This window comes from Nerophis lumbriciformis, linkage group LG29, assembly GCF_033978685.3.
Source record: "Nerophis lumbriciformis linkage group LG29, RoL_Nlum_v2.1, whole genome shotgun sequence".
NCBI lineage: Eukaryota > Metazoa > Chordata > Actinopteri > Syngnathiformes > Syngnathidae > Nerophis > Nerophis lumbriciformis.
In genome coordinates this window covers 9,314,072-9,336,771 of record NC_084576.2, presented here as the reverse complement: position 1 = coordinate 9,336,771, position 22,700 = coordinate 9,314,072, and the positions used below count along the sequence as shown (strand labels likewise).

Here is a 22,700-nt window from a genome sequence, read left to right as displayed (position 1 = left end):
TTGCAGTTTATTCAATTGAATATAAGTTGAAAAGGATTTGCAAATCATTGTATTCTGTTTTTATTTACGATTTACACAACTTGCCAACTTCACTGGTTTTGGGTTTTGTATTAAGTTATATTCCCATTGGGGTTCCTGTGACAGACTAAATTTTAATAGGAGGCAAATCATTTGGGTATGTTAAGGTATGTACTGTACATATTTGATCTTTTACAGCATGTCGCTGTGAATTTTATTGAATTTAATATTTTTGTATTACTTTCAAGTGTTTTTATCGTTTTATTGTATGTCGTACATAAATATTAATTTTTATTTTGTCTTTGCTTTCTGGTGTTCTTGTGGTTTAGCAACGGCTCAAATTTATTTTTTGTTTTTTCTCTATCAGGCATGGAGGAAATACATCTTGCTTTTCCAGAGGCGTAGACAACAACTACAGCAACTGCAATAACTCACACAAAGCAAATATTGACTAACCAAGTGAATGGTGGGTGACATATTGTCAACTTCATCTTCATCTGAAAGGTCCGCCATGTCGACAGAGTTGAGGTCGCCAATGTCTTCTACGTCATCCTCTCCTGTCAGTGATGTCAACGTATTTCCCAGAGCATTAAGGCGCTTGCCAATGTTGGGGTCCATGTGGACGTCAATGCCACACATTTTCCAAAGCACATTCAGGGTCCATGTACCAGCACTACTGCTCTCTGAGAGAAGAAAAGCCAGGGGCAAGGATGGAATTAATACAAAATTAAGGCAGAATTGATACATTTTTAATTGGCTTGAACTTGCCAGCAGAAGGCTGTCCCGTGGTCCTGGAACAAACTTCATATGTACCATCAGGGACAATACCTGAGTACACATGACAAACACACATATCCAAACCAATATTACAGCAAAAAAAGAAAAAGAAAAAAAAATGACATTGACAGTCAGAGGAGATTGCAAAGTGCTTTCACTTACAAGCATTCATGACTAGATCGCCACGGATTTCAGGCTTCCAGTCATCCCAAGAGGTTTCAAAGCCCTCTGCAAAGCGAATGCAGAAATTCTTGAAGTGGCCTTTGCTAACCAAGGATTCAGATGAGCAGGCGGTGATCAACGTGCTTTCAATGGTCAAGACAAGAGCTGAGCCGGTGTCAAAATCTATGGTGTGGTTTGCCTGGTGGTAGACCAAGAATGTGGGATGTGTTACTTGGTAGTACACAGAAACATACTTATAGTAGAATTGACTGCAGGCTGGCAGCACTTTACTTTGCTTAATACTTAGTACTTTGAATATTGGACTACTATAGCAATATAAATAGTACAATTACACAACCAAAAGCTACAGTGGAATGTTACCAATTTTTTGTCAGTTGGAATGTTACATTTTGTGAATGCAAAAACATTACACATATTACCTACATTTCTTAATACAAAAACATGAGTCAGATCACAATGTCAAACTGTTTAAGCAAATCAGGATAATCCCATGCAGAAATTCTGGGAATTTAAAGGGGAAATGCACTGTTTGGAATTTGCCAATTGTTCGCAATCATGAGAGACAAAAATACAAGAAGATTTCTAACATATACAACTTGTCTCGCTCTGGGTGGCTAGCAATGCAGCTAATGGTAGCAATCAATTCTACCACGAAATAACTTTAAAAATGCATTCAAAAACTGTCAATACTTCATTTAAGTTATGTAACCTGTATAATAGGCAAACTGTAGCGACATTGTTATGTATGAGCGTACACTGAGGACATTTTTTTTAGCGTGCTAGCACGTTGGCGTGCTATGGTATTAGCTGTAGTAGCTAACTACAGCAAGTGATAAGGTTGCTTCTACGTCAACACGAAACACGTTTGAGTGTGTAATACACAACACAATGCGATATTACCCCAATCTGTACTGACTGAAAAACATGGACAATCATATTACAGTATCTGTAAAGTATTAGCCCACATTTCATGTTTTGTTTGTACACAGCTAGCCAGACAGCACATGCTGTCTGTCATGATAGACGCATGACGTGCTGCATGTATCATGATCAATATTAAAGTTTGACTCACTCGATGGAGTGGCCAGCTTGACTATTTGGTCAAGCTGGCCAGGGATGTTTTATGGGTAAGCATGCCATTTATGTCGAAATAGCTTGGGTTCAAGTTCCACATTTTGCAGCTTCGATTCACTTTCACCTCACTCTATCGGCTTCCGTCTCCTCCAACATTTCACTCTTCCTTCGTGCTCGCTTCTAGAAGCAGTAGTTAATTCTCCATGAATTCAGATTCAAAAAGATAAGGTTGTGAATCCTCATTTGTCCAAAAAAAGTCATATTTTTTGTTTGTTACCGAGTCTGCCATTATTAGAACGCACACAGGCGTTTTGTATCCGGACATAGGAACACACATTGACGTGCGCTGTTATGGAAACGGAATTAAATGTGCCAAACATTTAGTTCCGGCATTGGTTAAAATGACCAAGTTATAATATATATTGTACATATTACAAATTGTTATGAATGGTTCTATTACTACATTATATATAGACTTGCAGTGTGTAGACAAAACGTTGCAAGATGGTTTTGAAGTTGTTTAGAGGGCTTTGAAGGCTACAACGGTGACTCCCATTAGCCGCATCTTCCAAGCGTTTTATCATCATCTTTAAAATCCAAAAACAAAAAAAAAGATGTGTGTTCTTGTCTCTCATGATTGTGAACGATCCGCAAAATTCCAAAAAAAAGTGCAGTTCCCCTTTAAGTTCAAGATGTTTGCTTTTATAAGTGACTTTGGTTATATTGGTACAGTATATTGTTATTATATATATATAAAAAGCATGGTGCTATAAAATGATTGAACTCAATTTCATGTACAGTATACCCTATCAGATGTAAAGACCCACTTTGAAAACCCTTCAGACACCACCACCATTTTTGGTTAGCATTAGGAATTTAAGGCCTTTGAAGTCACCACTGTTTAGAATTTACAGTGTAATTGTAACAGATTCCCTCAAAGAGTGATGATCACAGACAGCCATTGTCCCAACCCATTCATTACAAGGTGGATAAAATGTAGGTTACTTTTTGAGCATTTTTATGCTTGGCTTTTGATTTGCAGGGACCAGATTCAGAGTTGTTGCCCTCTGCACCAGGTGCTTGTCCTTTCTATGGAAATAAGTCATGACATTAAAAAGTACCCAATACATATAGTCTTAAAACACAGTAAAGTTGTAGTAGGAGACATAGAAAAAAAATGACATTGGACAACCACTGCTCTGCATCAGAATCATTCTATGACTTGACAACATTGTGTTAGCATGCAATCATGTTGTGCTGGCCCACCTCTTCGAATCGTGTCGAACTTTAGCACAAATCAAGGCTGTCAAAAGCACTGACACTAACTGCAGGTGGCAGACCTTTAAGAAACCAAGCTTTTAGCCAGAAGTCTATTTGTTTGATCAAAAAATTAAAACAACAAAATGTGTTCATTTTTAAAATGTTTTAGATGTTATTTTCAACGGGGTGGCAGAATCTCTCTCGACGTTCTAAAAACCTTTTTTGATGGCAGAGTTGAATGATATAGAATAATGATGCCTGTAGGAGTTGCCATAGTAACGTACCTGGAGCTCAAGACGTCACTAACCAATAATGCAGTTCCCATAACTGAAGAAATGCTTAATATTAAAAAATATATATATTTATTAGGGGTGTGGGAAAAAAATCGATTCGAATTTGAATCGCGATTCTCACGTTGTGCGATTCAGAATCGATTCTCATTTTTAAAAAAATCGATTTTTTTTTTTATTATTATTTAAAAAAAATATATATATTTTTTTTTTTTATTAATCAATCCAACAAAACAATACACAGCAATACCATAACAATGCAATCCAATTCCAAAAGCAAACCCGACCCAGCAACACTCAGAACTGCAATAAACAGAGCAATTGAGAGGAGACACAAACACGACACAGAACAAACCAAAAGTAGTGAAACAAAAATGAATATTATCAACAACAGTATCAATATTAGTTACAATTTCAACATAGCAGTGATTAAAAATCCCTCATTGACATTATCATTAGACATTTATAAAAAATAAAAACAATGAACAATAGTGTCACAGTGGCTTACACTTGCATCGTATCTCATAAGTTTGACAACACACTGTGTCCAATATTTTCACTCTGCTTGCATGTCAGCAGACTGGGGTAGATCCTGCTGAAATCCTATGTATTGAATGAATAGAGAATCCTTTTGAATCGGGAAAAAATCGTTTTTGAATCGAGAATCGTGTTGAATTGAAAAAAAAAATCGATTTTGAATGGAATCGTGACCCCAAGAATCGATATTGAATCAAATTGTGGGATACCCAAAGATTCACAGCCCTAATATTTATTGTGTGAATGCTTTTGGAGCACACACTCATTTAATTGTGCACAATCAAACTACGATTTTCCAAGTTAAAAAAAAATTGCAGGAATTCCCAGAATTCCCGGTTTTCCAAAGCCCTATTTTACCTCTTCCTGGAAAGTTTTATCAGTCCACATTTTTCAACCATTTTTGTTCATTTTACCTTCAAAACATTCTTCTTAATTGGGACAACAAAAGTTGTCTTTTTTTTCGTAAAAAATTCTGGTTTTCCTGAAATTCCAGGAAGTCTGATATACCCATTAAAATTGAAACTTTTACTACATCAACATTTTTCAACCGTTTTTCAACACCAACCCATTCATATCATCTAGAACATTATTTTCAAAAAATATTATTATTACATGTATTCCCATTCAAAAGAATGGGAAAATATCTCTAAATGTTGAGAATTTTTTTACCTGATTCCGACATTTCAACCATCAACCCACACTGCTCTTCCCATATATCGAACGCAAAACATGTTTTCCCTTTCCCAAAATTCCCGGTTTTCCTGGAATTCCCAGTAATTTTCTTCCCCATTGACAATGAATGGGAAATATACAATCGACTGCATTTCCCACGTATCTCATCTGATTTGAACCGTTCCAACATCCACATACTCCACTCACCTTGCTACTATACTAACAGTTAACGTGCTAACGGTTGAACATTTTTGAAATGCATGTTAACTTTTAGCATACTTGTGAGAATGTTAGAATGCTAAGGTTTTTCCTGGCTTTTTTTTGCTAATTTTGTATGTTTAAACCTGAAAATCATGTTTTTTGATTCTCGGTGCTGTCATGCAAGTATGGTAATAGTTTACGTGCGTTAGCATGTTAACTGTTAGCATACACTTTATGTTAGCTTATTTTGCTAATTGAGTATGATTACACTGAAAAATTGTGGTTCGTGATACTCAGTTTCAGGTCAACGTCAGCTCTTCAACATTTAGACACTGTCAGCATTCAATTGATTCCAACAGTCATTCTACATCAAATCAGCATTTCAGTTCAGCTTCAGCATTGGGGCATTTGCACGCAATTCCTACCTGAATTGAAAATTCTTGTTGATGTTCCTATTTCTACATGACACCATTAATTTTAGTTATGTCGGTCGCTCACACTAAAGCGATGTGTGCGATAAAAAATATTGGGTTTAAATAGACAGAAAAACCTTTTATAATAAGTTAGTAAAACAAATTAACTTGGAGACCTCAATTACTGCAAAACACATTTACAGCTGATTACCTGAGATGCGTTGGTAATTGGTAGGCAGATGCCCAGGTCATTGACAGTCAATTGAAGGAAGAGTGTACTGAAGGCTTGAGCTGATGTCTGTTGGATCCCTGGCAGCTTGTCCACCACCTCTTTTGTGGCCACATGGATGTCCTTGTTGAGGGCCAGACGCTGTTCATTCCAGTTGTCATATGCTGCTTTGTAATTCAGCCAGAACAGCACAGCTGCGGAAGATAACCGGGAAAATAAAAAGAGCTTCGAAATCTTCATTAACTTACTGTAGAAACAACTGCTTAAAGGCCTACTGAAATGTGATTTTCTTATTTAAACGGGGATAGCAGGTCCATTCTATGTGTCATACTTGATTATTTCGCGATATTGCCATATTTTTGCTGAAAGGATTTAGTACAGAACATCGACGATAAAGTTCGCAACTTTTGGTCGCTGATAAAAAAGCCTTGCCTGTACCGGAAGTAGCAGACGAGTAGCGTGACGTCACAGGTTGTGGAGCTCCACACATCTGCACATTGTTTACAATCATGGCCAACAGCAGCGAGAGCGATTCGGACCGAGAAAGCGACGATTTCCCCATTAATTTGAGCGAGGATGAAAGATTTGTGGATGAGGAAAGTGAGAGTGAAGGACTAGAGGGCAATGGGAGCGATTCAGATAGGGAAGATGCTGTGAGAGGCGGGTGGGACCTGATATTCAGCTGGGAATGACTAAAACAGTAAATAAACACAAGAAATACAGTATATATGCTCTATTAGCCACAACACAACCGGGCTTATATTTAATATGCCACAAATTAACACCGCATAACAAACACCTCCCCCCTCCCGTCCATATAACCCGCCAATACAACTCAAACACCTGCACAACACACGCAATCCTACAGCCCAAAGTACCGTTCACCTCCCCAAAGTTCATACAGCACATATATTTCCCCAAAGTTACGTACGTGACATGCACATAGCGGCACGCACGTACGGGCAAGCGATCAAATGTTTGGAAGCGTACTGCTACTGCGCATCCAACTCAATGTCCTCCTGGTAAGAGTCTCTGTTGTCCCAGTTCTCCACAGGCCAATGGTAAAGCTTGACTGTCATCTTCCGGGAATGTAAACAATGAAACACCGGCTGTGTTTGTGTTGCTGCAGTCGGCCGCAATACACCGCTTCCCACCTACAGCTTTCTTCTTTGCTGTCTCCATTGTTCATTGAACAAATTGCAAAAGATTCACCAACACAGATGTCCAGAATACTGTGGAATTTTGCGATGAAAACAGACGACTTAATAGCTGGCAATCATGCTGTCCCAAAATGTCCTCTACAATCCGTGACGTCACGCGCTGACGTCATCATACCGAGACGTTTTCAGCAGGATATTTCGCGCGAAATTTAAAATTGCACTTTAGTAAGCTAACCCGGCCATATTGGCATGTGTTGCAATGTTAAGATTTCATCATTGATATACATATAAACTATCAGACTGCGTGGTCGGTAGTAGTGGGTTTCAGTAGGCCTTTAAAGGGGGACCTGCACTTTTTTGGAATTTTGTCTATCATTCACAATCCTTATGTGAAACAAGAACACATATGTTTTTCTTTATATTTTTAATTCATTCTAACCTGTAAATAAATGCTAACAAATCACCTAACAATGAAGCGATGGGATTCGTTTTATTGTGCCTACAAATCGCTCTAGTCTAAAAGAAAAAAGAAACTTCCAACGTTTTAAATACACGCTGTAAGCATATATGTTACGTAATAACAGGAACATACATAATACGTAATAAATAGGTATTTAGGTCATTTTAAGCATTTGGCGGTGTATTCATTTAACAGACGCATCACAACGTTCGCTATTTCTTTCAACAACAATTAATAATGGCAGACTTCATGAGACCCAATGGCTACTACTTTGGGACAAATAATGATCCAGAACCTTATTTTCTGAGCCTGAATATAAGGAAGATGAGCTCCAAGTTTTAGAAGCTGAGTGTTAAAAGTGGAACAGCACTTTTTTTTGGAATTTTGCCTATGGATCACAATCATTATGAAAGACATGACACCAGATTTTTTTTGAATGCCTTTTAACTGGTAAATAAAAGACCAGTTACAGCAGAGCCAATGGGAGCTCCTCTATTTTGCTCATAATATCCAATAAATAACCATTCAAAAACCGCCAACATTACTTCATTTACATTTTGTGACTTGAATATTAACCAGTATTAGTGATATTTAAGTTATTATAAGCGTGAAAGCAGATAAACTATTAATAGCGGCGCCGTGATCACTACCATGTGTACCCATGTGTACCCATGTTTACATCATCGAGTGGTCTGCTGCTTTCTCACTTCCTTGCTCCCTGGAAGGCTATTCTTGATCATAAATTATGCATCTCACCTGGATAGAACAAGTCTGAGTAGGTATTTCGACAAGTTGGTACACTTTGACAGCTATTTAGGACCCGAAACTGGCAAGGACGACACGAAAAGCTTGGATTTATCACTTATAATAACAATATCGCTAATAGTTGGTTAATATGCAGATCACAACATGTATATGGGGTATTGTTGGTGTTTTTTGGATGGCTTTATGGTCGCAATAAATGACTCCCATTAGCTTGAGCCATCTTGTACTTGCTGTATATTACAGATCAAAATGCATAAAAAATAAAAAAGCCAATTTGTTCTTGTCTTACATAGAGAATATGACTAAAAGGAAATTCCAGAAAAAGTGCAGTTCTCTTTTAAAAGAAAGACAACATTTGACCAGGTCACGAGTAAAAACAGCAGATCCCCACGATTAATGAACGGCGAAAACATTTTTATAAAAAAAAAAAATCTCTACAAATTCTTAACTGTGATACTCTGAACCCTGTAATCCAGTATGCCTCTCACAATTAATACATGTTTAACTAAATTTTAACCAATAAACGATATAATGTATTGTACAGTACATAGCTTGACAAAGCATCTTCTAGGGCAGGAAAATGTTGAAGACATTGATTTGTTGAACAGCACCCTCTGCTGGATTTATAGTTGCCCTCCCCGGCTCAATTTGCAGATTGCACCATCAATCTAAGATTGTATTAAAAAATATCCATCCTTCCATTTTCTACCGCTTGTCCCTCTTGGGGTCGCGGGGGGTGCTGGAGCCTATCTCAGCTACATTCGGGCGGAAGGCGGGGTAAACCCTGGACAAGTCGGCACCTCATCGCAGGGCCAACACAGATAGACAGACAACTTTCACACTCACATTCACACACTCGGGCCAATTTAGTGTTGCCAAGCAGCCTATCCCTAGGTGCATGTCTTTGGAGGTGGGAGGAAGCCGGAGTACCCAGAGGGAACCCACACAGTCTATTTTTATAATTTGAAGTAGATTAAAAAAATCAACGAATATGCAGTGGAGGGAAAGCCAAATTGGTACACACAATCTTACACAATCTGTTGGGACATACAAACCTTTGACAAACTTTGTTAATTGCAAAGAAAAAATAAAAGTGAACCTCTATCAAATGCCACGGGCTGGGCAAACACGATCGGCCTGTTGAGTGTGATGAGAACAGCTTCCTTGTCAGATGAGCCACTGATCTCCTCCTGCAGAGCATTTCGCAGACCTATTCGGGTCCGAAAGTATGCCACTTGATGGAAATCTGAGCCAGCCTCTTCATACACCTGTCATGAAAAGTGGGTCAGTCGGAGCCGGAAGACGTCAGCTAATTGGGCAATAGGGAAAACTCATTTGTACCTGGTGTTTGACAATTTGTCCAAGGGCAAGGTTGAGGTCTACTTGACATTTGCCAAACAGTTTCAGGTAACTGCTGCTGCCTCCGGGCTGAGTTTTGCACTGGATCCTGTTGGAGAGCTCTAGCTCAATCAGGCCCGTCTCAAAGCGTACGGCCCGCATTGACGGGGTGGTGGCAGTCATCTGAATCCCCTGTGAAAAGAAGTGCTTCATTTCAAACCTTATCCATCATTTTGAAAAATAAAAGTTTGACTGATGATCATTAACTACAGCCAAATATCAAACAAAAGGTACCTTGAACATGAGGCTAAGCGAATACAGTAGTATTTTAGGCTTGTCTGCATCTGTTGAGGTGTCATGCTCGTTCCAAAGTGGAATGGGCTGCTCTACCCCTGAAGCAAAAGACACTTGCATGTCAAGCCTACAGGGTTAGACTGATCATTGTTATTTACTAGTGCTTGCACACAACACAGACTGTACTTGACACATTAACTCTAATTACAAAAACACTCAATAAATATATTTATTTTCTCTGTTGCAACATGAATCTACAGTTATGGTCAGAGTTGTGACAACAACTTGGCATTGTTTAGCAAAAAATAAAAAAAGTGTGCAGTGTGTGAAGCAGCAGCGAGAGGCTATTATTAGTCATTTCAAGAGTTTAACATTTAATGTAATACGTCAGATCAGTTTTATTGATCAAAGACGAAAATGCAATTATTAAAAATGAAATTTGTTGGACACCTTTCGAGTGTACTGTACATTACCTGAAACTTTTTGAATAACCTCATTGACCTCCTTCATGAAAACTTTCTGTAGGAAAACCAGGTGGTTGAGAAGATCTGTTGTGAGGTTGTGTTCAAAAGAGCCAATCTAAAAAGTTGTAGAAAAGTCAGTGGAAATTCAACATAGCTTATTCTGACACAGAATGGTAACATCAACGTTAGGAGTCCTGCCGTACCTCAGCCACACAGCGCAGGTAGTTGCCTTGGAGGTAGTTCCCTTGCTTGGCTGGGAAGTCATCAGCAACCCAGCCCTGGTCTGAATGACTCTCGTGGTCCTCCATGATGTACTCTCCAGACATAGTGACTGGGGGCAGGGTGAGGCTAGCTGATGGAGGCATGGTGGACATGTCCACAGGAGACACTTTTGATTGGAAGCAAAGCTTGTGGTTTGGCAACTCAAAGGTGAAGCTGGTTTGAGCTCCTGAAAAGGAGGCACAAGAGATTTGCAAATTATTTTCTATTTGGAGTTATCCCAGGTTTGTGTTCACACATGTAGTCCATTACTTTGGTCTGGAACAAAAATTATAAACGAAATACTTGGTGTGCACTTTAGTGGGTTTGGTAAGCGTTCAGCCTGATTTTCATTCTGCCTTTTGTTGGGTTTGCTAACCACTGCTTGGCTACAGTTGCATTTAATAACATAATATCTTGTGCTTTGGTGTGGTTGCGGTTCAGATTTGCGCTGAAGTGATGCGCACCACACCAGAGTCCACCTACATGCAGGCCAAGTTCTACCAGGTGGTCTATGTCCGTTCGACCAAACATTGCATATAGAGATGGGTCAAACAATAATGACGATATCGGCGCAGTATGAAAGTGATACAGTGTCCTTGATCTGTGTGTTACCTTAAGAAAAACTATGTGACCAATAAAACTGCTGTCATTTGACTATAAAAGCACCAAAATGTGTTAATTAGGAAGCGCTTTTTTCGGCTCTCAAGTGACAGCTCGAATTGAAAGAAGTCGGAGGAGTGTTGTGCCACATTTGACATCAATATTCGCCACCATCATTGATCTAAATACAACTAAAAGCAAACTATAACCTGCTACCCAAAAATTTACAACAATTCTTTAACAAAAGAAGATAAATATAACCTTAGGGAAACATTTGACTTAAAACATGTACAGTATGCACAAACAACACTTACTACCTTTAGTATGTCAGTTTGTGGAATTTAATTACGGAATGGATTAAAAGAAGAAGACAAACAAAGTACTAATTTGGTCCAGTTTACTGTTCAAACTCAAAGTATTTATAAATTATAAGTTAGACAAATCTTGATAAACATCTTGAACCTTATTAAACACAGTGATAATATTTTTAATCTCATTATGTAAATCTAAATTTACAAACAACTATTTATTGCAGCTGGGATAGGCTCCAGCATCCCTGTGACTCCGAGAGGGACAAGCGGTAGCAAATGGATGAAAGGATGGATATTTATTCATTAGATCTGTATTACTCATATATTTAATTTGTTTGTGTTACAAATTGAGCACAAGGGAGTGAACAAACAAGTGTGTTAGAAATTGGTATGAATCGGAAAAGAGGTATTATTAAACAATCTCTACTTTTTCCTACTCCTTTACGGACATATTTTCCTAAGTAACTGGAAATATGTGATGTACCATATTGTAACTGAATGTATGTTCAAAATAATCTAAAATTATAACCACCAAACCAACGAGGAAAATTAAAACATTCCTAAAAGTGGTCTAATTTTGATGGTTTCAGTGCAAAATAAGGCAAATGTTATTTTACTATTAGGCTCATTAACCACAGTTGCACAGCTATTTGTTAAAATATTTTATTTGCAAATCAAATGTACTGTATTTGTTGTTGTTTATTTTGAATTTATTTTTACAATATGATACATCACATCTTTTACATATTTCTATTTTCTCATTACATTTTCGAAAAGCAGTAGGAAGATTAGGGCTGGACGATATGGACCAAAACTGATATCCTGGTATTTTTAGGTCAAATTGCGATATACAACATAAATATATCGGTATTTCAAACAAAACGTGCAAAGTGTTAAGTTTAAACTCGACCCCACATTACTGTTACTACCTGTGTTCTAAAAATTACTTTTGAAAACTAATTTAATTACTAATGGAATTACTCTTTGATAAATGTAATTAATTAGTAGGCAAAGTAATTAATAAGTTAATTAAAAAATATGTCATTCAGTTGCGAGAAGACACCCAGCCTCTCAAAAAAATGACACCATTATTGGGACATGGAACGTCCGCACACTGTATGCCTGTGGGAAAGTGAAGGAACTGACCCATGAACTAGACAGATACAGATGGGACATCCTTGGTTTGGCTGAGGTCAGGTGGACTAGCTGTGGTGAGACTACCAAAGAAGAAGGCCACAAGCTATGGTATAGCGGAGAGGACTGTAGACATCAACATGGAGTTGGTTTTATTGTCAACAAAAGCAAAATAAACTCAGTCATCAACTGCACACCTATATCCAGCAGGCTCATCAGCATCCAAATAGCTGCGCGGCCCATGAATTTAACCATCATTCAACGACAGATTATGATGATGAAGCAGTTGAAACCTTCTATGAGGAGCTAGAGAACACCATAAAGAAAACTCCCAAGAAGGACTTTCTAGTCATCCAAAGAAACTGGAATGCCAAAATAGGTACCGATGCATACGACCACTGGGGAGGAACAGCGGGGCGGTTTGGGCTAGGTGAAACAAACGACAGAGGGCTGCGACTTCTGGACTTTGCTAAAAGCCATAAGCTCACTGTCGCCAATACGCTGTTTCCACATAAAACCTCTCGGAGAACAACGTGGCATGCACCGAACGGAAAGATACATAACCAAATCGACTACATACTCACGCCACAAAGGTTCAAGTCAAGCATCAACAAAGCCCGAACCAGAACATTTCCTGGTGCGGACATTGGTAGTGACCACGATATGGTGCTAATGACGCTTAAACTTAAACTGAAGACTCCAAAAAACACACTAACCCACGCATCAGATTTAGTCTAGACAGACTTAAAGACCCACAAGTTGCAGGAATATTTGAGGCAAACATAGGAGGGAAATTTGCAACACTTAACTTAGTACAAGACATAGACTCACTGACAGATAACATGGAGAAAGCAATCATAGAATCAGCAACTGAAGTACGAGGGAAGAACAGCAAGAAAAACAAACCATGGATCACTGATGACATCCTAGACCAGGAGTCGGCAACCCGCGGCTACGGAGCCGCATGCGGCTCTTTGATCACTCTGATGCGGCTCAGCTGCATACTTGCCGACCCCCCCGATTTTCCCGGGAGACTTTCGGATTTCAGTGCCTCTCGCAGAAAACTCCCGGGATTCATATTCCCCGATTTTCACCCTAACTATAATAATAAGGGCGTGCCATGATGGTACAGCATTTAGCGCCCTCTACAATCTGCATAAACAGCGTGCCAGCCCAGCCTCTTGTTATATGCATCTTCTTCTTGCACATGTAAGTGACAGCAACGCATACTTGGTCAAAAGCCACACAGGTTACACTGACGGTGGCCATATAAAACAACTTTAACACTCTTACTAATAATGCGCCACACTTTGAACCAAAACCAAACAAGAATGACAAACACATTTCGGGAGAACATCCGCATCTTAACACAACATAAACACAACAGAACAAATACCCAGAATCCCACGCAGCCCTGACTCATCCGGGCTACATTATACACCCCTGCTACCACCAAACCCCGCCCCTACCCCAACCCTGCTCCCTCACACATCAACCCCCCCCCGTGTGTGTCGGTTGAGGTGGGCGGGGTTTGGTAGCGGGGGTGTATAATGTAGCCCGGAAGAGTTAGGCTGCATGGGATTCTGGGTATTTGTTCTGTTGCGTTTATGTTGTGTTACGGTGCAGATGTTCTCCCGAAATGTGTTTGTCATTCTTGTTTGGTGTGGGTTCAAAGTGTGGCGCATTATTAGTAAGAGTGTTAATGTTTTTTATACCGCCACCGTGTGGTTGTTGACCAAGTATGCCTTGCTGTCACTTACGTGAGCAAGCAGAAGTCCCATACAACTTGTGGCTGGTCCGTCACGCTGGTTGTAGTGGGCGCCAAACGCTGTACCATCACGGCACGTTCGCGAGAACAGTTGCCTTGAAATTCGTAGTCTACCAGAAAAATCGTGAGGGTTGACAAGTATGACGCTGTCAAGCGCCATTCATATACAACCCGCGGGCCGCCCTAACATTCAATTTTCATATTAAGGTGTGGGCCGCGTGTCTGAGACCCTTGGTTTATACATAGCACAAAGCAAAAAAAAAAACTTTGTATGCAGTGTTATTTCATTTTAAATTTCAAAAGATTTTTGTGGCTCCCATTGTTTTCTTTAATTTGTGAAACTGGTCAAAATGGCTCTTTGACTGGTAAAGGTTGCCGACCCCTGTCCTAGACCAATGTGACCTCAGAAGGGCCCTCAAAAAGACAAAGAAGGATGACCCAGAGGCAGCTAAGCAGCATACCTCTGTGAACAGAAACATCAGGAAGATGATGAGGGAAGCAAAGGAAAAGTGGATCACAGAACAGTGTGAAAGCTTAGATGCAGGGATACAGCAGGGCAACAGTAAAGCAGCCTACGCAACGTTGAAGAAACTGACAAGGACACAACAACCTATAGCCACAGTAATAGAAGACAAGCATGGATCTCTACTAACAGAGAAAGCAGAAATAACCCAACGGTGGACAGAGTATTGCCAGGAACTATACAACTATACAATATCACCAGACCCCACCATACTAACCACTGCCATGAAGCCCAGTGGCGAATGCGAGGATGCACCAATACTGCAAGCTGAAGTAGAGGAGGCAGTAAAGAGCCTAAAAATCGGCAAATCACCAGGCATCGATAACGTCCCAGCAGAGCTTTGGAGGCATGGGGGGCGAAGCATTATAATAGCACTGACACACATCTGCCAAAAGATTTGGGAAACCAAGCAGTGGCCCCAAAAAGGGACCCAATCTCTGATTATCCCCCTCCCTAAGAAAGGGAATTCAAGGCAGTGCCAAAATTACAGAACCATCAGCCTCATCTGTCACGCTAGCAAAGTAATGCTGCGGATAATCCTGAATAGACTGAGGAACAAGGCAGAGGAAATCTTCTCCGAGGAACAGGCTGGATTGAGACCAAAACGGAGCACCACCGAACAGATCTTCAACGTCAGACTACTGATTGAGAAGCACCTTCAGCACCAGCACAACTTATAACACAACTTCATTGACTTTAAAAAAGCCTTTGACCGTGTCTGGCATGAAGGACTATGGCAGGTTCTCAGAAATTACAACTTTGACAATAATCTCACACAGGTCATCCAAGCACTTTATACAGACTCAAGCAGTGCAGTTCTCATCAACAACAGCATAGGAGAACCTTTTAAAACATCTATTGGTGTCCGCCAAGGCTGTCTCCTCTCTCCTGTCCTATTTAATGTCTTCCTGGAGAACATCATGGAAAAAGCACTCCAAGAATTCCACACCTCCGTTACCATCGGAGGAAGACCCGTCTCCAACCTTTGCTTCGCGGATGACATCGACCTTATGGGGAAAAAGTGAGGCTGAACTCCAGGAACTGACCACCAGACTGGAGGAGGCGGCGAGAGCTTATGGAATGGAGATAAATGCAGGGAAGAGCAAGATCCTGATCAACAGTCACAATCACTTACCACCACCGAACATCACATTGAATGGACAAACCCTGGAGGAAGTAAAGGACTTTAAGTACCTCGGGTCCTTTGTGAGTGAAGATGGCAGCTCCACAAAAGAGATCAGAGCAAGAATCGGCATAGCAACATCAGCCATGACAAGACTGACCAGTATCTGGAAAAGCAATACCATCAGCTTCCAGGTGAAGGTCAGACTCTACAAGTAACTTGTTCTTTCCACCCTACTTTATGGTTGTGAGAGCTGGACGCTCACAGCAGACACTGAGCGCAGGATACAGTCCTTTGAAAGCAAGTGTTACAGAAGAATGCTACATATATCATACAGTGAACACGGGACAAATGATTATGTTAGACAGCTAGTTACCACCCATGCTGGCGAGCAGGAACCTCTACTCTCAACAGTTACCGTATTTTCCGCACTATAAGGCGCACCTAAAAACCACAAATTTTCTCAAAAGCTAACAGTGCGCCTTATAACCCGGTGCGCTTTATTACGATTAATTTTCATAAAGTTTCGATCTCGCAACTTCGGTAAACAGCCGCCATCTTTTTTCCCGGTAGAACAGGAAGCGCTTCTTCTTCTACGCAAGCAACCGCCAAGGAAAGCACCCGCCCCCATAGAACAGGAAGCGCTTCACCCGCCCCCATAGAACAGGAAGCGCTTCACCCGCCCCCGGAAGAAGAAGAAAAAACGCGCGGATATCACCGTACGTTTCATTTCCTGTTTACATCTGTAAAGACCACAAAATGGCTCCTACTAAACGATCCGGTTCATAAAAAGACGCAATCTCTCCATCCGCACACGGATTACTACCGTATTTCACAGCAACTGAACCGCACTGTGGAACGGGAGCACGTACGGTGAATATTCGCTCCACAGGGAATGAGAAGTCATCCTTCACTGTGGTTCTAGCTTGCCATGCTAACTTCCACTCATGGTGATATTCAAAAGGAAGACCTTGCCAAAAGAGACCTTTCCAGCCGGCGTCATCATAAAAGCTAACTCGAAGGGATGGATGGATGAAGAAAAGATGAGCGAGTGGTTAAGGGAAGTTTACGCGAAGAGGCCGGGTGGCTTTTTTCACACAGCTCCGAAGGCGAACACACCTTCACTAAGACGGGCAGACAGCCTCGGACGACATACGCCAACATTTGCCAGTGGATCGTAAATGCTTGGGCAGATATTTCGGTCACAACTGTGGTCCGAGCTTTCCGGAAGGCAGGATTCACAGAACAACAGCGACACTGACTCCCGATGACTTCTACGAGACGGAACCGGCCATTTTGGATACCACGCTTGCGCAACTTTTCAATTCGGACACCGAAGACGAAGAATTCGAAGGATTTACGAATGAAGAATAACTTCAGAAGGTGAGCGCTATGTTTATTTTGTGTGTTGTGACATTAACGTTCGAGCAACATTATGTTACTATTGCTCTACACCATTTTGAATTTTACTATGTTTGTGATTGCACATTTGCGTACATTTTGGGACAGAGTTGTTAGAACGCTGGTTTTCAATATATTATTAAAGTTTGACTGAACTATCTGACTGTTTTTTTGACATTCACTTTAGCGCAGCGTTTTTTTGACATTCACTTTAGCTCAGCGTAGGCGCGGCTTATATAGTCCGGGGCGGCTTATTGGTGGACAAAATTATGAAATATGTAATTCATAGAAGGTGCGGCTAATAATCCGGTGCGCCTTATAGTGCGGAAAATACGGTAAACGTCGCAAGCTGACCTGGTTTGGTCATGTCACAAAGCACACCTCCCTGTCAAAGACCATCCTGCAGGGAACAGTAGAGGGGAAGCGGAGACGAGGCAGGCAGAGAAAGGCCTGGATGGACAACATCAAAGAATGGACTGGCTGCAACTTCCAAACCCTGCTACGAACAGCAGACGATTTGAGCGCTGGAGATCCCTGACTGCCCAAGCATCCACCATGACACCCCTACGGCCTCCTAGGCCATGGGATGAGTGAGTAAGTGAGTGATAATGCGTGATAGCGACTCTGGACGTGCGTCAGACCCTTCCCGCATGCCGGACCCTTCCTCAGGTACATTGCCTGCCGGGTGCCCCGGCGAAGGCTCGCCGCATTGGCCACAACACAGGCACATCAAAAGATTGCTGTAATGTCTCAAATAGATATCTCTTTCTAAAATATACCGGTGTTAACCGGTATACAACCCAGCAGAGCTTATTCAATCCTACCCCTTTTCCATTTCATAACTTCCTGTTCTCAGTTTATAACCCAATTTTTTTTTTTTTTTCTTTCTTTAGTTTATTTCAAACATGAACACACTTACAGCATAATACATCACACAATTTCACATCATTTCATTTTACATCATGCCCGAAAAGGAGTAGGAAGAAGCAAAGCTTATTTAATCCTACCCCTTTCCCACTTCAGAGCGTTTACAAATATATAGAATCATTTACTGACCTTTTTATATAATAAAATAACATCTATGAATTAGTATACACAACAGTTTTGTAATATGTAATTAATTCATTCAGTCATTTTTAACATACTGAAATGAAGAATATCTTATTTTCAATAATGTTGGAAGTATTTCTCATAATTCTTGTTGTTTGTAAGCACTATTACTTTGAACAACCTCTTAAACTGGATCATATGAGTACAATTTTTAACTTCTTTACTTAATCCATTCCATAATTTAATTCCACATACTGATATGCTAAAAGTTCTAAGTGTTGTACGTGCATATAAATGTTTTAAATATTTGTTTTCCTCTAAGGTTATATTTCTCCTCTTTAGTTGAGAAGAATTGTTGTATATTCTTTGGTAGCAGGTTATAGTTTGCTTTGTACATCATTTTAGCTCTTTGCAATTTTACCAAATCACCGAACTTTAATATTTTTGACTCAATAAATAAAGGGTTTGTATGTTCTCTATATCCAACATTATGTATTATTATGGCCCTCTGATAAGTTAGCGACTTGTCCAGGGTGTACGCTGCCTTCCGCCCGATAGTAGCTGAGATAGGCTCCAGCACCCCCCGCTACCCCGAAGGGAATAAGCGGTAGAAAATGGATGGATGGATGTATAATTCTAACTGATCTTTTTTGTAACAATTTAAATCTACAAATAATAATTACAACACTTCCTCATAAATAAAGTTTATTAACTTATGATTCACGTAAGGAGTTGAATAATACATACAATTTTTTCGATAAGGTGTTTATCAGGATTTTACTTATTTGTACTGTGTAACACTGAGTTTGAAAGTTTCTGAAAGTGGATCATATTAGTATATCCTTAAAACTAAATCATCTAGATAATATTCCTGGAAACCATGATGTTTTTTAACACTCACCAGTCATGCCGTGGCTTTTCATTCGCCCCATTTTGTATTCAGCTTTCAGCGAGGGTAGCAGTGCGGCACCAATAGTGATGCCGTCCATCATTGCGCTGAACTTGAGGACGATGGGCTTCTTTTCGAGTCCCTCTGGAAGCTGGGGGAACTCGTTGGCCTCAACAGGTGTTTGATTGATGCTTGATCCTTTATCAGAGGGTTGTGGGGTGGGAATGTACTCTCTATTTGGAGGTTGACTGTGGAGGAAGAATACATTCATCCATCAAGACCGGTTCTCTTTATTAACTGGTCAGCCTGACTAATGTAAATGACTGAATTATTTTCAAAGGTCCCCTTCAAACAAAAAACAGTTATGTGCTTATTCTTCAAAGGTCCCCTTCAAACAAAAAACAGTTATGTGCCTCTAGAGCTCGTTTATGACCAGCAAACATTGGAAACAATGTCATTTTTCTTGACGTGTATCTTTCTGTCTGTTTTTGCCTAGTCATTTTAAGCACATTGCCACACAAAAAACCCAAAGGTCAGCTATTAGAGAGGAAGAGGAAGGGTTGCCAGTTCCTTTCTAAGTGCTTAGGTGATCTTGAGCAAGGCATTACAATTCTTAACATCAAAGAACATAATGCAGTGTTTCCCCTAGAATTACATTGAGGGGGCGCCCTGCTAAAAAGGCCAATTGATTATTATTATATTATCAATTTTATCATTAGGCCTGGGCGATATACCAATGTTTTTATTGTATCGACTATTTTAATTTTTTTGCTGCGGACAATTAAAAAATTACAAAATGTAGTTTTTTATGGCTTGCTGATGAAATGGGCATAATAGAGAGGATCACTAAAACGGTTGCTTTGCACCTCGCTATATACAGTATCTTGGTTAGTTGTGGCTCCGTTTGACGCTCCAGATAATACAAAATGCCATTTTGCATTTTTTGTTATTTAGCAATGACAAAAATCCTTGTTAATGGTTTTGAAAAAAAAATGCAGCTCTCATTGAAGTCTGACTCCTTTCAAACTACAGTCTTTTTGTGTAGTAACAGCTGGCAATAGGTTGATTGTCAACACTAAGTTGGCCCTAATGTATGAATGTGAGTGTGAATGTTGTCTATCTGTGTTGGCCCTGCGATGAGGTGGCGACTTATCAAGGGTGTACCCCGCCTCCCACCTGAGTGCATCTGAGATAGGCTCCCGCACCCCCCGCGACCCCAAAAGAGGCAAGCTGGCACTTTAAGTCCAGGAGGGGAACTGCACTTTTTTTGGAATTTTGCCCATCGTTCACAATCATTATGGAAGACAGTGGATCCAATGGAAGTTCCACTATTCCGCCCATAAAATCCAATAAATAACCATTCAAAAAGCACCAACAATATTCAGTTTACATTTCAGGACTTGAATATTAACCAAGCATTAGTGATAGTTATTATAAGCACTAACACAGACAAACTATTTATAGCAGCGACGTAATCACAAGCTTGTGTTTACATCATCGAGTGGTCAGCTGCTTCCTCGCTCCATGTAAGTTTATTATAGACCATAAATCATGCATTTTACCTGAAAAGTAGATGGCTCAGAATATAATCCGACCAGTTGGGACACATTGACCGCCACATAAGACCTAGAACTGGCAAGGAAGACACGGAAACGCTTGCCCATCCCCTCCCCCGTGCCCCCACGGATCCTACCCTGTTTCTTTGTGAGGATTATGAGGAATTGTTCATTTAAATGGGAATATATGAACATCCTAACAGTCAGCATCCTAATGACAGCGGACCTTGTACAGTAAGTAATGTTGTATTACATTTGTTGAGTCTCATTAAGTCTGCAGTGAGCAGAAATCAACGACGAAGGGAAAAAAAAGCAAAAGTGATGCGTTTTTTAAATCAATGTGCCGTGTATGGTTAAAATGATCAAAATACGTAAATAATACATGTTATTATGGATGTACCCGTTAATACATTACACATACTTCTTTTGACTTATTTTCTGATTAAATTCTTTTTTGTTTCTGGTTATCGTTTTTATATTGATATTATCTTGATTTTGTATGTACTTTATGTGATATTTTATTAATTATGGTACTTTGTCACTTAGAATATTGTTTGTCTTTGGTACACTAATGTGTATACTGTAGGCCATTAGTTCTTTGTTTTATTTTTGCAAAAAATATTAATCTATTTTTAAATTGCTCTTTTTTATCTTTGGTATGAACATTATTATGTAAACTCCAAGTTATTGTTTTTTTGTTTTTGCTATTTTTGTATTACAAAATTGTATTATTGATCATGTTGTACTACATTGTAATCTTTTGTTTTGTGATTGTGTGATGTTTTTTGCCTGGACCCCAGGAATAATAGTCTCCACTGTGGTGTAGACTAAGGGCGATCCTTAATAAACTATATATATATATACTTACATTATGTATATAAAACCTTAATGGAGGTGTTTGGATGTTTTTTAAGGGGCTCTATAGGCATAATTGAACAGATCCCATTGTAAGCAGACTTATGATCGAATGTATTTAATATTTAGAATGCATTAAAAAGAAAATCCATCCGCCGTCATGTCTTTCATAATGATTGTGTAGGCAAAATTCCAAAAAAAGTGCAGTTCCCCTTTAAGCTTTTTATAAAGTAGGGGAAAACATTTATACATAAGGACACATACATGTACTGGTATATATATTTTTAGGACCATTACAGTCAAGTCATGTAATGGCCTATGGCGCGTCAGATCACAGCAGAAGGTATATATAGGGATGATGTTTGATAAGAAATTATGGAGTTCGAGCCTATTATCGAATCCTCTTTTCGAACCGATTCCTTGTCGATTTTCTTATCGAGTCCAGATAGGTTGTTGTATATGGAAAAAAAACACAATATTTGGTTTACAAAAGCTCACTTTTATTATATAAGGAAAAAATAAAATCTAATAAATAAACAAATATTGACTGTTTCCCCCCTTAAAAAAATAAAATAAAATAAATAAATATTGACTGTTGTTACCCAAAGTATATTAAGTGGGATTTTTGAGAAAAACAAATATATACAGTAACACAAAAACAACCTGTCTCTGTGATCACTATAGGTGTATAAATAATAATATAGTGTTAAATAAAATCAGTCCCTTGGGCACAAAACTGAAAATAATACAGCTCTCCAAAAAGTGCACTTCTGCTGCTATTTGACATAACTGTTTGTTATGATGCTTTGACATTTTTGCACTTTATTTCTTTATTGAAAGAACATTCTATGAAGAGAAAAGTTGTTTGCAAATGTGGTTACAATGCTAAAAAATGAAAAGTTAAAGCTAAAAAAGAAATACACTTTATTGAGTTAACATTATTTCTTTATAGGGGGAAAGATGTTATGAGCTAGGGAATATAACAACTACACTACCCAGCATGCAACGGGAGTGACGAGCACGCGCGGTAGCCCCGAAAAGTGTTGTTGCATGTCGCCACCCGGCAGCTAAGAATGAGGTTATGAGCACGCTGT

General features: G+C 39.5%; 1 protein-coding gene across 1 annotated transcript in view; it reads right to left on the bottom strand.

The window, feature by feature from the left end:
• kiaa1109 (KIAA1109 ortholog) overlaps positions 1-22,700 on the bottom strand; it is a 255,509-nt gene that overhangs the window by 74,670 nt on the left and 158,139 nt on the right. Inside the window, exons 54-63 of the mRNA XM_061925065.1 lie at positions 19,208-19,443; positions 10,339-10,583; positions 10,145-10,250; positions 9,672-9,769; positions 9,381-9,569; positions 9,139-9,307; positions 5,637-5,848; positions 958-1,156; positions 787-846; positions 475-701 (exon numbers count right to left, since the gene is read on the bottom strand). Coding sequence (XP_061781049.1) covers positions 475-701; positions 787-846; positions 958-1,156; positions 5,637-5,848; positions 9,139-9,307; positions 9,381-9,569; positions 9,672-9,769; positions 10,145-10,250; positions 10,339-10,583; positions 19,208-19,443 — 1,741 coding nt within the window. The remainder of the gene's footprint in view (positions 1-474; positions 702-786; positions 847-957; positions 1,157-5,636; positions 5,849-9,138; positions 9,308-9,380; positions 9,570-9,671; positions 9,770-10,144; positions 10,251-10,338; positions 10,584-19,207; positions 19,444-22,700) is intronic.